This window comes from Equus przewalskii, chromosome 6, assembly GCF_037783145.1.
Source record: "Equus przewalskii isolate Varuska chromosome 6, EquPr2, whole genome shotgun sequence".
NCBI lineage: Eukaryota > Metazoa > Chordata > Mammalia > Perissodactyla > Equidae > Equus > Equus przewalskii.
In genome coordinates this window covers 1,786,607-1,801,383 of record NC_091836.1, presented here as the reverse complement: position 1 = coordinate 1,801,383, position 14,777 = coordinate 1,786,607, and the positions used below count along the sequence as shown (strand labels likewise).

At 63.7% G+C, this 14,777-nt stretch overlaps 1 protein-coding gene across 4 annotated transcripts; it reads left to right on the top strand.

Annotated features, from left to right (window-relative positions):
- The first annotated feature begins 4,529 nt into the window (after positions 1–4,529).
- On the top strand, positions 4,530–13,405 carry DIRAS1 (DIRAS family GTPase 1). 4 transcript variants are annotated; one of them, XM_070622461.1, is made up of 2 exons: positions 4,530–4,629; positions 10,127–13,405. In XM_070622461.1, exon 2 carries the CDS (start codon positions 10,195–10,197, stop codon positions 10,789–10,791), a length of 597 nt encoding a protein of 198 aa, XP_070478562.1. In that variant the 5' UTR covers positions 4,530–4,629; positions 10,127–10,194; the 3' UTR covers positions 10,792–13,405. The 4 variants fall into 4 exon arrangements, with proteins under 4 accessions (XP_070478562.1, XP_070478563.1, XP_070478560.1 ...); XM_070622462.1 differs by lacking the exon at positions 4,530–4,629 and adding an exon at positions 6,204–6,344; XM_070622459.1 differs by lacking the exon at positions 4,530–4,629 and adding an exon at positions 6,969–7,073.
- The last annotated feature ends 1,372 nt before the right edge of the window (positions 13,406–14,777 follow it).

Genomic DNA, 14,777 nt, shown 5'->3' with positions numbered 1-14,777 from the left:
GGGGTTGCTCTCTGTGGGGGCTGGGAGGGCCTCTGGGCCAGGTGAGCATCTCGTTTCCTCTGGGAACGGGGGTAGGGTGGGGCCAAGGGGCAGCTTGGCCGTCAGATCTCAGCCCTGGGTGCGGCCAGGGTCTCCAGAGCAGGACGGACTCCCCCAGGCTGAGGGGCAGGGGCTGCGCCACGCGATTACCCCCACCGGACACACAAACTCCCTGGCGCTCTGGGCCTCAGGGCGCAGGAGTCTCGCAGTCGAGTGTCGGGCTGGCGCAAACCTTCGGCCTGGCTCCGTGGCAACCTCTCGTTAGCCGCCTGTTGTTGGGGCAACCTGGCCGCTGCCTCCGGGAGCGAGTCAGGGGCGAGCCTGTCCCTGGGGACTTTGCTGTGTCTGGCTCGCAGCCGTGGCAGGCTCAGCGGGAGGGCGCACGGGCTCCGTGGCCTGGGCGTTCTTGCAGCCCCGGCGTCTCCCAGCTCTGTCCCGGGCTGTGGGGCCTCTGCTCCCTCACTTGGCTGCGGCTGCGGGGGGCCCCCGGTGCGCGCCCTTCGAGAATCCCAAATCCTTCCTGTGCCTCGCTCAGGGCCCACCGCCCCTCCCATGCCAGGAGCACCGGCTGCTGCACTGGGGCCGTTTAAGCCCCCCCGACAAGGACGGGCCCCTGGGCCCTGGGCTCGGCGGGGCCTCCATTCCGTCACTCTGGCCAGGTTGGGAGTTCCAGGAGCGGCTAATTGCTTGTCCAAGGGTGGGCGCCCCAGGGGTGGGCCCTGCCAGGCACGAGGCGCACGAGGCACGAGGGGACGTGACCTTCACCATGGCCCTGGCCTCCATCAGTGTTGCTACCAGAGTCTGGGGGAGCAGGGACGTATGTCTGAGACGCCCCCATTTCCAGGACCTTCTGTCTGAATCTCTTACCGGGGACCCACATGAACCCCACATGGCCTGACCCGGCCCCCGGGCCTGGAAGATGACCCCCGTGGGTGTGGAAACGTCATCTCTGCTGCATCCTAAACCCAGTGTGGCTGGCCTCCGCCTGCCCCCCTTCACTCCGCCGGCGAACCCGGAGGTTCCACCACATCGGCCTTTGCCCCGGGTGGGCGGGTTGCTGTGGAGCCGCCAGTTTCCGGAGCCTGCCTTCACCAGGGGCGGTGGCCAGTGGGACGGGGCTGGGCGGGGGACAGGGTGGGGACGGGGTGGAGGCACCGGTGGTGGTGATGGGCTTTTCCTTGAATAAGCCTGCAGATTGGTCACCACCTGGGGCCCTGGACCAGCCCCCGCCACAAAAATGGATGTTGGCCCCAAAAGGCTTCATCCCACTCTGCAACTTTGCGACACCAAGGAAATGTCACCTGGCCAGTGAAAGTGGATTCCTCCTGCTCAGGGGTCTTCTGCTAACTCTGTGGTTCTCTTTCCAGGCGATTCTGCCCCCAAGGGACACTGGTGATGTGTGGGGATGTCTGTGGTTGTCGCACTGGGGGTGCTCCTGGCATCGAGTGGGTGGCGCCAGGGATGCTGCTCAGCCTCCCACAGTGCCCAGGACGGCCCCCCACAGAGAGTGACCTGGCCCCCATGTCCGCAATGCTAAGGGGAGAAATCCTCCCTAATTCACATGGAGTGATGGCGGGTCACAGACAGGGGCCAGTTGGCTTTGAAAGTCTGTAGGTGAAAGAGACAGAGAGAGGAGAGGGAGGTGACGCCTGCTGATGGACTGTCCAACGCTCTCGGCCACCACCAGGCACAGCTTGGACGCCACCGTCCCCAAATAGCACAATCAGCTTTGTTTAAAAAACAAAACCCTGACCACTAACACCAAACAGCACCTTTGTCCCCATGCGTCTGGGTGGGTCAAGGCCACCCCCAGCCACCTGCTCAGCCAGGCTTCTCTTGGCCCTGACCGGCAGGCTCCCTGGAGGGGAGGGTTGTGGGGGTGCACGGGGCAGGGTGCCATTCAGAGCTCTGGGTGCAGAGTGCTCCATCCTGGGCCGAGCCTGCTGGAGTGTCACCTTCACCAGGAAGCCCCCATGCCAGCCCCCCACCCTCCTCGGTCTGCTCAGTGAGGGGACTCTCAGCACAGGTGACAGCTGGATGGAGTCAACCGGATTCCCCTCCTCCATCTGGAGACAAAAGAGAAGAAAATTAGGAGGCGGCACCCAGGCCCCTCGGGTTGAATCAATCGTAATAACAGCGTGTCGGGGCTTCTGTTGTCTGGTGTTTGCGATTCTGCAGGAGAACTTATTAGCGCGTGGCGGGGAGGGGAGCGGCAGTTCCCGGCCTGTCTGTGTCTTTCGGGCCCGAAAAGCAGGCGACGGACGGGATGGTGTCTCCCAGCCCACAGCACCTTTGGACTTGCCCTGGCCACCAGCTCAGACCCTCGGCCCTGCCCGGGAGAGAGGGGCGTGCACCCCAGCTGTCCGTCAGCTTCGGGACAAAGCCAGTGACAACCCAGCTGACCTTCCCAGAGCTGGCAGGGAGGGGACTGGACTCCCGAGGGCAGAGCGGGCCACGGCAGAGCATGGGGGGTGTTCTGTGAAGACCCTAGACCTCTTCTCCAGCTGCCAGGGTGCTGAGGCCAGAGCTGGCTGGAGCTGGGAGACCCGCTGTGTCCATGCCCCCCCAGGCGTCTGCAGCTTCCGGGGCAGGAACTGCCGGCATGGCAGGCTGCGGCGTTCTGCCCAAGGGCCGGAGCGATCGCTGTGTGCCCAGCCTGGCCGCAGAGGACTGAGGTGGGCAGGTGGGCAGGTCAGGGCCCCACTTCCTCAGTGCATGGGACGCACAGCTGAGGCGCTGCGTGGAGACCAAAGTGGACAGCTGCCACAGTCGGCGGGCTCTCTGCCTCGAGGGACCGGCTGGGCCTCCCTTGGAGCTGGTTCAGGTCCAGCCACTCTGGCCTGACGAGCTGGCCCCTAGAACAGGGCCTCTCCACCTCGGACCTGTGGACATTCGGGGCCGTCCTGTGCCGTGTGGGATGGGAGCGGCATTCCCGGCTGGGGCCCGGCGAGGGGCCAGGAATCTGCATTTCTACCAGGTGTCCAGGTGATGCCGATTCTGCTGGTCTGGGGGCACGTTGGAGACCCACTGCCTCGCTCCAAGTTCTCTCCCCCAGCACTGCTGACATCGGGGCCATCTGTGGGGTGGAGGGGGCCCGTCCTGGGTGAGCAGCATCCTCAGCCCCCATCCACTCGATACCAGGAGCTCCCCCAGTGTGACAGCCACAGATGTCCCCAGGCATGGCCCAGTGTCCCCTGGGGGCAGAGTCACCGCTGGGTGAGACCCGCTGCCCTAGAAGGCAAGACAGCTCACATCCTAATGACAGGTGATATGTGAACACATAATGCAATATCACGTCGCAGCAAGTGCCCTGAAGACAGGACAGCAAATGAAGACAAGGACTACTTTAGCAGCGTGGTCAGAGAGGAAATCTCCGGGGGCCACATGTGAGTCACAAGAAGACGGGGGAAGAGCTTTTCTGGCAGAGCGAGCGGCCCCTGCAAAGGCCCTGAGGTCTCCGCATGGCACGGTCCCCCCCGAAGCTGCCCCGTCTCTCTGTGAAAAGCCCCATGGGTTGCAGGGGTGTATCCGTTGAGGGGAAGTCCCAGGCCACCTCCTGGGGCCAGGCAGGTGGCTCCCATGGGGAACCAGCGTCTTCCACCCTGGGCTGGGGTCCAGCTCCCCCAGATGCCAGCAGGAAGGATTCCAGCTCGCACACGTCAGCCCGTTCGTTTTTTCAAGGCACACTGGATTTCCACAAGTGATCTCCTTATTTTTAAATGTTGACACCAAACTTGAAAGCAAACAAACAAAAACCTGGGTGGCCGGACTGCATCTGTGAGAGGCCATTGTGTCCAGCGTCTGCGTGGCCAGAGTGATGGCACTGATCCCGGAGCACAGAGTGGGTGGACGATGCCACCCAGCTGCCTTCCTCCCACCAGGCAGCCGCGCTGGACCGGGGGAGCGGCGGGCGCTACTCGAGAGGCCGGGGTGGTCCCGCCGGGGCGACTGGGGAGGGGAGAAGTCCCATGGGCCGTGGGGCCAGGTGAGGAGCTCGGATGTGCAGGTGAATGGCTGCCCCTTGCACTTGAGAGGACTTCTCTGGGACAGGGACGGCTGGAGGCCAGGTGCGGGTCCCCAGGCCAGGCCCCCCGACAGCCAGGGACAGCCAGAAAGCTGGGTTGTGGCTTCAGAGCCTGGTGGACTGAGTTCCAGCCTCAGCTCAGCCCCTTCCCAGCTGGGCCACCTCCGACGAGCTGCTTCCCTTCTCTGAGCCTCAGGTTCTGGAGTGGGCAGAGCTGGCGATTCCCAACACGCACACACGGGCGCTCTCCCTCACGAAGGCCAAGCTCTGCCAGCCGGCCATGGGGAAGGGGTACCACCGACTTAGTTTGGGGTGCTCTGGTGGTGGTTTGGGCCCCGTGCCTCCAGGAAGCTGAAGAGGGGACTGTCCTCCCCTGGCTCCCAAGGCCGAGAGCCGGGCCTGGGAGCTATAAATAGCCGCCGCAGAGTGGAACTGCCGCCTGTGCCCACGCTCCTACGCATGAGTCAGCCTGGCCCAGCCTGGGCTGGCGCCCGGAGGAGCCAGGGAGCCGGCCAGAGGCCAGAGGCCCGGCCCAGCGCCGCCGGCCCGTCACTCAGGAGACCAAGGTGGGCAGCGTGGGAGGGAGCAGGGCTGCCTGAGTGCTTGTGGGCCCGCAGCCCCTCGGATGTGGATGTCACACCTGTTTGTCCCCAGCAACCCTCTGAGGCGAGACAACAGCAATCCTCATTCATCAGTGGGGAAACTGAGGCTCAGAGGGGCGCTTGGCCAGGGATGACGTGAGGACCCAAGTCAGAAGCCAGGATGTCTGCTCACGGGGCTGTCTCCATCTCTGGCGGATGAGGGGCTGGGGCCATGCCATACTCTGAGGTGCCCACGGGGCCAAGGACAGGGCAGGAGGGAGGAGTGGCCTGGGAACAGCTCCAGGTGGCTGGGGGAGGATGGGGAACCAATAGGAGAGTTCCCATGGGTCTCAGAGGAACCTGAACGCCAGGCTGGGAAGCTGGACCTTGAGCCGGCGGTGAAGGGAGCCACGGGAGGCGTTAGAGCAGCAGAGGCCCACATCGGAGGCTGGGCGGTGAATGCCGGCCGGAATAGAAGGAGGGCTGGAGGGGGCCATCCTGGGAGGCCAGGAAGGAGGCAGGTGGGATGGTCCAGGCGGGAGAGGCCTGGGGATGCAGCGGAGGGGCGAATCAGGGAGAAGTGGGGCACTTCAAGCCCCAGAAGCTGGACAAGCCTCAGTGGCCCAGCCTCTGGGGGAGCCGGGTGGTCCTGGGGGCAGTGCCCACCCATATCTCCAAGGGTGCAGGAAGGATCTGCCTCAGTCAGAGCCACGGAGATGGTGTGTCAGCAAGAACCAAGCAGCCAAGAGCCAGAGGGGCTCATCTGCTCATACATCTCATGACGGGGAGCTCACCACCTCCCAAAGAGCCTCTTTCACCCTCCATCTGCTCTGACTCCAGAAAGTCCCTCCTTATGGCACCATAGGGACAGCCTCCCCTTCAAGGGGTGCCTTCCTCCAACAGGCTTGGGGCCTGGGGCTGTCTCACACCCACGCCTGGTCTGGTTGCTGCACCCCGGGATCCACTCTCCTCTGTCATGAGCCTGTGTCCCCTCGGGTCACCTCCCGGGGGTGGTGAGGGTATCTTGCTGCCCTAAACGTGGACACACAGACGCGTTCAATGCGCACACACTTCCCAAAGGGAAACGTTTATTCTCAGAGACAACTCCTACTGGAGGAAGAGACGCATTTCCTACCAGCAAACCCCAAACCCATTCCCTGCCGGCCCCCAGACTCACCAGGGGCCCCCTGCCATCTCCCGCTGGGTGGGCTGCCTTAGGGGCACCAACCCGGACCAAGTACTGGCTTCCTTCTTCAGTCTTCCCCTCGCTCCCCGGCCAGGGCCAAGCCCCTGGCATCGGCAGGAGTGTCCAGGTGCGCCCCCCCTTGCCCCATCCTCTGGAGCCTCCTCTGTTGGTTGGTTGTTTATCCATTCCGCACTCCCCCCCCACCCACCTCCTCAGGTGCAGGGTCCTGCGGTGGACCACCGCCCCACACCAGCCCTGGGAGTCCCATTCTGCTCCCCGAGCCCCTTCATCTGCAGTCCTGCCAATGGCCCCTTCCCTCTGCCCCTGCCCTGCGCCCCCCAGGGGACCTCAACTCTGCCCCACTCTTTCGCAGCGCCTGGCTCATGGAGGTGACCCTGAGGGTGCCAGCTCCCACCTGGGGCTCCGGCGGAAGCAGACCACACGCTCACTGCCCTCCTCAGGGACTTGGCCACCTCCCAGGGCCAGGCAGGAGCTGGTGTGCGCTCGGCAGGGGGTAAGGGTGGGGGTCCCTGGGGGAGGTCCTCAGTGGGGGTCCGGGTGGAGGGCCCGATGGGGGTCCTGGTGGGGTCTAAGCAGAGGTCCAAGTGGAGGGCTGGGTGGGGGGCGGGTGGGGGGCTGGATGGGCGACCAGGTGGAGGTCTGTGTGGAGGCCTTGGTCCCGGTGGAGGTTGGGGGAGCCAGGTGGAGGTGGGGGGCAGGGCCTGTGGGGGTTCCAGTGGAGGTCGGATGGAGGGCTGGGTGAGGGGCCGGTGGGGGGCTGGATGGGGGGCTCGGTGGAGGTCCGGGTGGAGGTCCAGGGAGGTGAGCCTAGTGGAGGTAGGGGGGTGGCTGGTGGGAGTTTGAGTGGAGGTCCGGGTGGGGGTCCGTGTGGGGGGTCTAAGTGGAGGGCCGGGTTGGGGGCTGGATGGGGGCCCGGTGGGGGTCCGAGTGGAGGTCGAGGTGGGGGGGGTGGGTGCGGGTGGAGGGCCGGTGGGGGGGCCAGGCGGGCTCCGCGCGGGGCTGCGCGCGCGGCGGGGGCGGGGGCGCCGGCGGCGGTGACCTTGGCGGGCGCGGGTCCCCGGGGAGGGGCGGAGCGCGGGCCCGGCGGGCGGCGGGCGGGGACGGGCGGGGACGGGCGCGGGCGCGGCGGCGGCGGGCGGCGGGCGGCGCGCGGGGGGCGGCGGCCGCGCGGACACGAGCCGGCCAGCAGCAGCCGCGGCGGCGCCGCAGGACGAGCGCCCAGGTAGGCGGCCGGGCGGGGCGGGGGCCGGGCCCGCAGCATCCCACCCGCGGCCTCTCCCCGCGCCCTCCTTTGTCCGAGCCCCACCCTCGGGCCGCGGGCCGGCCCTCCCCTCCCTTCTCCCTTTCCTCCTCCTCCTCTTTCTCCTCCTCCTCCCCCGGGCGGCCGCTCCACCGGGACCCCCTCCGCGCGCCCACCGCGGACGGCGCCTTCTCTGCATCCCCTCCCCCGGGTGCTCACAGCGAGCCCCGCCGCCAGGCCAGCCCCTCCCCGGGCCCTGGGCCCCTTCCCTGGGTTGGTCGGGCGCGTTCGGTCAGCACCCCCCCTCCCCCGCGGAGGAGTGAGTAGGACCCTGGGCCCGTCTCCCCGCCGGACACCCGCTCAGCCCTCCTGCCCCTCACTCAGAAGCCCCTCCCTCACCACTGAGATCCTCCCTCGACCAAGGGGAGCCCCTGGGCTGGCCCCCCAGTGTGCCTCCCCTCCCTCAGGCCCCCTGGAGCAGGCCCTCTCTCATCAAACCCCTGGTTGGTCAGGTGGTCCCCAGGTCAGACCCTGACCCCCACCCCCACCCCTTTGGTCAAGCATCCCGCCCCCCAGGCCCTCCCCTGGGTCGGGGCCTGCTTTCCTGCCCCTGAGGTCGCTGCAACCTCCAGGGCTGGGCTTGGGGACCTGGGGCCGGGCCGATTCGCCTGGCCCCCCCCCGGGGGGGTCTCAGGGTGGGCTGCCTTGCACAGCGGGAGGCTCAGGGGCTGAACAGCCAACCAGGGCCCCCGTTCAAGTCCTGCTCTGCTCTGCCACCTCCCTGCTCTGTGACCTTGAGCCGGTGGCTCCCCCTCTGAGCGTGGTGCTGTGACCTCCTCCCCCTCCCCCCACACCGCAGGAGGTGGGGGTGGGATTCAAACAGCACCAGGTGAGTGCCTGGTGTGGACTTGGGGGGCATTGCATGGGGGCTCCTAGTCAGGGATCCCAGGGCCCAACGGGGCCCCTCCTGGAGGACACCCCTGCTGACAGGCCCGGAGCCCTGCGAGAGGGTCTGTGCCCAGAGCAAAGCCAGGGCTGGGGCTGGGGTAGCACAAGCGACTGTCACCCGCCACTTCGGGCCAGTCGTGGCGGTGTCTGGCTGCACACCGGTGTGCCCGCTCCTTGGGGCGCCCACCTGGAAAACAGCAGTGACAGCAGAGCAGCCGGCCGGCACGCTTTGCCAGCCAGCCCCCCAGCTTCCTCCCAGTGCTGAGCATTGCCACGCATGTCACCGATGTGCCTGACAGCCGACTCTAGTTAGCACTGTTAGAGCTCCTCAGAGTGCCGGGCGCAGAACTCGCGGGGTATGTGTGAGCTCCTACTTGATCATCTGTCGTTCTCTGACGATCTGGTACCTCTGCTCATCCAGAACGTGCCTTCCCACCCCACCACCAGCCACGTGCTTCCCACCCTGAGCCCTTGGGACCGATAAGCAGGACAGTCCATCCTTCTCGGGGGCTCCGTGTGCCAGGCACCTGGCCAGGGGCTTTATCCAGCTTATGACACCGCTTGTCCCAGCAACTCCGTGGCGGGGACACTGTGACGGCTCACATTTCACAGATGTGGAGACCGAGGCTCCAGGACCGACTTGTTGCCTGGGTTCTCACCACCAGGTCCACACCATCGGGTCTCGCTCCACCACCCCCTTCCCCAGATGCACCAGAGGGAAGTGACTTGGCTGAGGTGCAATCTTACCTGCCTTGTCTCTCCCCCTGTAGGCCAAGCCCCACGGTGAGGGACCCTCAGGGACAGCTGGGGAGCAGGGAGGGAAAGGGGTCTCTGCTGCTTTCTATAAATAAGCACACGGATGCTAGAGACAGGCCTCCTGCCTTCCCGCCCACAGCCCAAGGTTCTTCCCTCCCCTCCGTCATTTCAGGAATTGCTGTGTGACCTCCTGAGGCCCCTGGACTTCTCTGTGCACAGGAGAAGGGAGCAATGATAAGAAGACCCCCTCCATGGGAGTTCTGTTCCAATAGATATGTCAGACCTGAGTGGGAGGCCAGGGCAGGCCAGAGCATAGCCTGGGGACAGAGTTTAGGGAGTGATATTTTTTCTCGGGGCTCAGTTTCATTTTTCTCATCTCCAACCTGGGCTGCTGTTGGAAATCAGTCATGATTTGCAAACTGACTCTTGGACCTGCAGCTCCAGGATCACACTTACGGGATGAGGGGAGGAAAGTGGCTTTAAAATGCAAATTCCCTTTTTTTTCTTTTTTTGGTGAGGAAGATTAGCCCTGAGCTAACCTCTGTTGCTAATCTTCCTCTTTTTGCTCGAGGAAGATTGTCTCTGAGCCAGTCTTCCTCTATCGTGTACGTGGGACGCCACGACGGCATGGTTTGATGAGCAGTACGTAGGTCTGCGCCTGGGATCCGAACCCACAAAGCCGAGCGGCCAAAGCAGAGTGCACGAACTTAACCACTATGCCATCGGGCCCAGGGTCCTGGGCCAACTGATTCATCCCTTCCGGGGCCAGGGCTGAAGCCCTGCAATCTGCATTTTAAAAACACCCCACCATGTGGCTCCCACGTTAGGAGCCTCTGGGCTGGGGGAAGAGCTGTGATTGCCAGAGAGAGGCACCATTTCACCCATTTTGCAGAGGAGGAAAACTGAGGCTCAGGGTGGCAAAGCGGCTTGCCCAGGTCCCAGAGCCAGGGCTGCTGGCTTCCAGGAGCCGTGCTGGGAAGGCAGGGGGAAGCAGGTGCAGCTTGCGGGAGGGCAGAGGGGGCATGCCGGTGGGGAAAGGGGTTGGTGTGCAGAGCGCACTGGCATCTCCACGCCTCCCCCAGCCCAGAGTCCCCTGGGAAGGCGCACAGGCCCCAGATCTTGAGGCGGGAAGCAAGCAGAGGGGGCTGGCTCCCAGCCTGCACGCAGGGCAGAATGGCAAAGGCGGCCAAGTGCACCAGAAGGGCCTGCCCAGGACGCAGGAGAAATGCCATCTCCTTTGAGAAGCCATACCCCCACCTCCCCACCCCGGGCCCGGACCCGTCCCCTCCCGACTGAGCGGCCTTTTGCCTCTGACACTCCTCTCCGTACAGGGTCGGTGTGGGGTTCTAGCAGCCGGCGCGAGCCCTCCGGGCCCCGACCCCCACCCCCCGCGTGGAAGATGCCCGAACAGAGCAATGACTACCGAGTGGTGGTGTTCGGGGCGGGCGGAGTGGGCAAGAGCTCTCTCGTGCTACGCTTCGTGAAGGGTACTTTCCGGGACACCTACATCCCCACCATCGAGGACACCTACCGGCAGGTGATCAGCTGCGACAAGAGCGTGTGCACGCTGCAGATCACCGACACCACGGGCAGCCACCAGTTCCCCGCCATGCAGCGGCTGTCCATCTCCAAGGGCCACGCCTTCATCCTGGTCTTCTCGGTCACCAGCAAGCAGTCGCTGGAGGAGCTGGGGCCCATCTACCAGCTCATCGTGCAGATCAAGGGCAGCGTGGAGGACATCCCCGTCATGCTGGTGGGCAACAAGTGCGACGAGACGCAGCGGGAGGTAGACACCCGCGAGGCCCAGGCCGTGGCGCGGGAGTGGAAATGCGCCTTCATGGAGACCTCGGCCAAGATGAATTACAACGTCAAGGAGCTCTTCCAGGAGCTGCTCACGCTGGAGACGCGCCGGAACATGAGCCTGAACATCGACGGTAAGCGCTCCAGCAAGCAGAAGAGGACAGACCGCATCAAGGGCAAGTGCGTCCTCATGTGAGCCCACGGGACGCCCGCCCGCCCGCCTGCCCGCCAGCCCCGTGCCTCTCCCGGCGCCCCCTGCAGCTGCCTTCCTCTCCTCTCTCTCGCCTCTTCCACTTCTCTTCCTTCCTCCACCGTCTCTGCTGGGGAAACCGAGGCCCCAGCGAGCCCATGGCAGGTCTGGCGCTGTCATATCACTCTGCCTTCCCTTCACTGCCCACCCCCCATCCTGTCTGTACCCCCCAAAGCTCAGTGCTGGAGGTGGCCCCCTTGATCTGCACGTGGGAAGATGGGGGAGCTGCCTGTCCCCATCGGGACTGAGGGTGCTGGGTTTTTCCCATCTCTGCCTGTCTCCGTGTCTCCCAGGACCCCCGTCTCTGACCCTTTCCCTTGGGTTCCCCCCCCCGCCAGACCTGCGCCCCCTCCCCCGTCAGATCACTGTGACCTTGCTGGAGGGGGAGTTGAAATGCACATGGACCTCAGATCTTGTTTTCTCCTATTTGGTGTTTAATTAACATACACCCCGCCCCCCACCACCTCCATCTCTCATGACCTCTGGCCTGTGCCCCCGACCCCGGGTCCCAGACCACCCCTCTCGCCCCTGTCCCCACAGCCTGGGGGGGGGGGGCGGCCTCGCGGGACGGGTCTCAGGCCCCGCCAGGCAATAACCACAGGGCCCGGAGCAGCGCCCCACCAGCCCTGAGTCCCACTCCTCGCACGGCCTGGCTCTGGGGTGCAGGCAGGGGAAGCCCGAGACCGGCTGATGGCCACAGCACAACTCCAGGGGACCATCCGGCGTGAATACGGAGGGCCTTCATGGACACGGCCCGCAGAGAGAGATCGGCACAGGGTGTCCCCACCGAGGCCCCGGCAGGGGGATCCAGGGTGCTGGAGAGGGGTGCCTGGGGCCCGTCTAGGGGCAGGCGACCGGACCCAGCACCAGCAGGATCTGAGGGGTCAAGGCAGAGCTCTGAGCAGCCGCTTCCTCCGGCCAAATGTGCCCCAGAGAGGGGGCCCACCAGGAAGGCGAGTCCTGGGGTCGGGGTGTGTCTGCCACGTGAGATTCCGAGTGTTTCGTGAGAGCATCTAGATGGTTCCACGCTCTTGGGGCCGTGTGGGGCTGTGTCTGACAAGCACAGGGGACCTGCAGGCCTAGGTTGGGGGTGACCATGGGATGGTGTAGCTGTGCAGTGTGGTGTGCACAGGTGGGCGGATGGCTGTGTCCAGGCGTGTGTCTGTGTGTGTGTGTGTGTGTGGCTGTCATGGGGATGGTGCGTGCCTGGGACAGTGTTTTGTGTGTCGTAACGGTGTAGGGTCTATGCAGGAGTGGGCAGTGTGGTTGTCAGCAGGACAGGATATTTGCGAGGTGTGAACCTTCCTACAGCATGAGTGTGACCACAAGCAGCTGTCTTTTCGGGAGCGGGTGATGTGATTTATCAGAGAGCATCTGTAAACCTGTTTGCTCTGACTGTTTGGGGAACACCGAGCCTGTTTCACGCTGTAGCAAGGTGGCTCTCTGCTCAAAATCTGTCCCCGTCAGCCGTGGCTGCCCAACAGAGGACCACAGACTCAGACACCTGCAACAACGCACGTTTATCATCTCCCGGATTCTGGGGGTCAGGAGTCCAGACACGGCTTAGCGGGTCTTGTGTGCAGGATCTCACGAGGCTGCGGTCAGAGTGCGGGCCCGGCTGCGGTCTCATCCGAGGGTCGGACTGGGGAAGGGTCTCGTTGTTGGCAGCCCTCAGGTCTCTGTGGTCACAGGACCGAGGGGCTTGGTGGCTCAGTGGCTGTCAGCTGGAGCTGCTCTCATCTCCCTGTCACATGGGTGTCTCCCTGAGGCTGCTCACAACCTTGGGTGTCATTGGGCATGAGGAGGCTGCACGTGTGTGTGCTTGTGCACACTGGGACTGAACTGTGTGTGTGTGTGTGCATGTGCGAGAGAGGCCGTGTGGCTAGAAGTCATGTGACCATGTGGGGACTCTGTGTGGGTAAGAGGGACTGTTTGTGTCCACCTTGGTAGCCGCATGGATGTTCTTCTCTGTGTTCCTGTGACTTCGCTCCGCAAACATTTACTGGGCACACTGTGAGAGAGAGGGAGTGTGTGTGCGTGCACGTCTGTGGGAGGTCACCGCCCTGCACGTGGACAGGCCCCGGCAAGAACAGTAGCCTCCTGTCTGAGCACAGCTGAGCCCCCTTATCCCGTGGGGGGCCCAGGGCCCAGCAGCAGCGGGTGGTGCCCCTTGTCGGCTCCAGGAGTGGTTCCTGGGCCTTGAAGGTGCCGGAGAGGGTGGGGCTGGGGCAGGGGTCTGGGCCCTTTTCTCAGGGACACACCCTGATAGCACAATCTCTCTGGGGCCCCGCCCGCCTCCAGGCCTCTCCCTCCCCAGGCCCCACCCCGACAAGAGAGGGGTTCTGCAGCAGGAGGGGGCCCCGGAGCCTGCCCCCGCTGCTGCCCATCCTGCCTGGGCATCCCTGGGTCTGCGGACCGCACCAGGCCACGCTTGCTGTAATCCCGGCCCTGCCCCCTCTGCCCCGCATGTGGGTGCCCCCGCCCCCTGTCGTGGGGTCTGTGTAGCATTCGCTCTAGAAATAGTTTTCCTGCAATAAAGAAGTGGATCCTGCATTCCCCACCGGTGCGCCTTCTTTGGGGTGGGGGTGGGGGGTCAGCTTACCGCCTGCGAAGAATGAGGGACGTGAAGGATGGGGAGGTGAGAGATGGGGACAAGGGATGAGGGACGGGGGAGGTGAGAGATGAGGAGGTGAGGGATGGGGATGAGGGATGGAGGAGGTGAGGGATGAAGGATGAAGGAGGTGAGAAATGGAGAAAGTAAGGGACGAGGAGGTGAGGAATGGAGATGAGGCATGAGGAGGTGAGAACTGGGGGGTGAGTGATGGGGATGTGGGAAGAGTTTGCACTTTGGGGATGAGCACGCCGGCGAGTCACAGGAACATTTCAGCCCTTCCCCGGGTGGTCCCCCACAAGACCCCTCGAGAGTCCTGCCAGACCCGGTTACTTAGCTGCAGCCAGTTGTGGGGAGCGGACAGACGCTATGAGCCCCGTTTTACACGGGGAGGAACCCACGGCGCCTCAGATTCCCCATCTATTAACCGGCTCTGGGTTGAGTTTGCAAACTTATAAGCAGGGGCCCGTCTAGGGTGAGGAGAGCCAGGCACTTGCCATGGGTGCAAAACTCGGCGGAGGGCACCAAAAACTCAACCATCAAGGTACATATTTCAACGCAAAGGCAGCCGTGGTGAACAAAACATCCCTATTTTAGAGACAGTATCTGACTTGGGGGGCGGGGCGGGGCTAGGGAAAAGCAAGAGAGGTGGTTCTCCCGCGTGCAGAACCAGATCTTGTCTTTCTCTAAAATCTTGGTATTTTATTCATCACGGATTATTTCTGCATTTATTTTGAATTTTAAAATATTGCATTAATGTAGCATTTATCTTGCAGGCAAGATTTTTTTTTTTCCCCTTTAAGTTTTGGATTTGAGAACATGGCCTCACTGGCCTCACCCCAGTCTCGACCCTGCTCTGTCGTTGAGGCCACACGATGATGTCCTCGAGTGAAGCGTGGCAGCCACGTCTACCGATGGCTCCAGGAATCCCGAACCTTCTGATTTTTCCAAGAGTGCCTGGAAATCTGGATTTCTTTCTGTAAAACGTCCAGATTTTCAAATGTTGGCAACGAATTTAAAATTTTTTAAGGAGTTTTGGGCCACAAGCCACCAGTTTGCGACCCTTGTTTAGACAGTAATTCCTTTGGGGGATACGGGCCAGGGAGTGAGATGCCTGCCCGCCCCAGGCACCTGGTTCTCTCTGTGCATGGAGGGCATGAGCAAGGAAGTTCCTGCGGGGATGACAGGAGGCCTGGGGGGCCCAGCAGGGAGGCCAGCATCTCAGATCACAGAATATAAGTGTTGGTTGCACAAGGTAGTTGATGTCTCAGAATATGGTGGCTCTATCCTTCTGTGTAAGAAATTCTTCCTTCCATCAGGG

Coding starts and splice junctions, on each gene's coding strand:
- DIRAS1 (XM_070622461.1), top strand. CDS start 10,195: ATGCCCGAACAGAGCAATGACTACCGAGTGGTGGTGTTCGGGGCGGGC.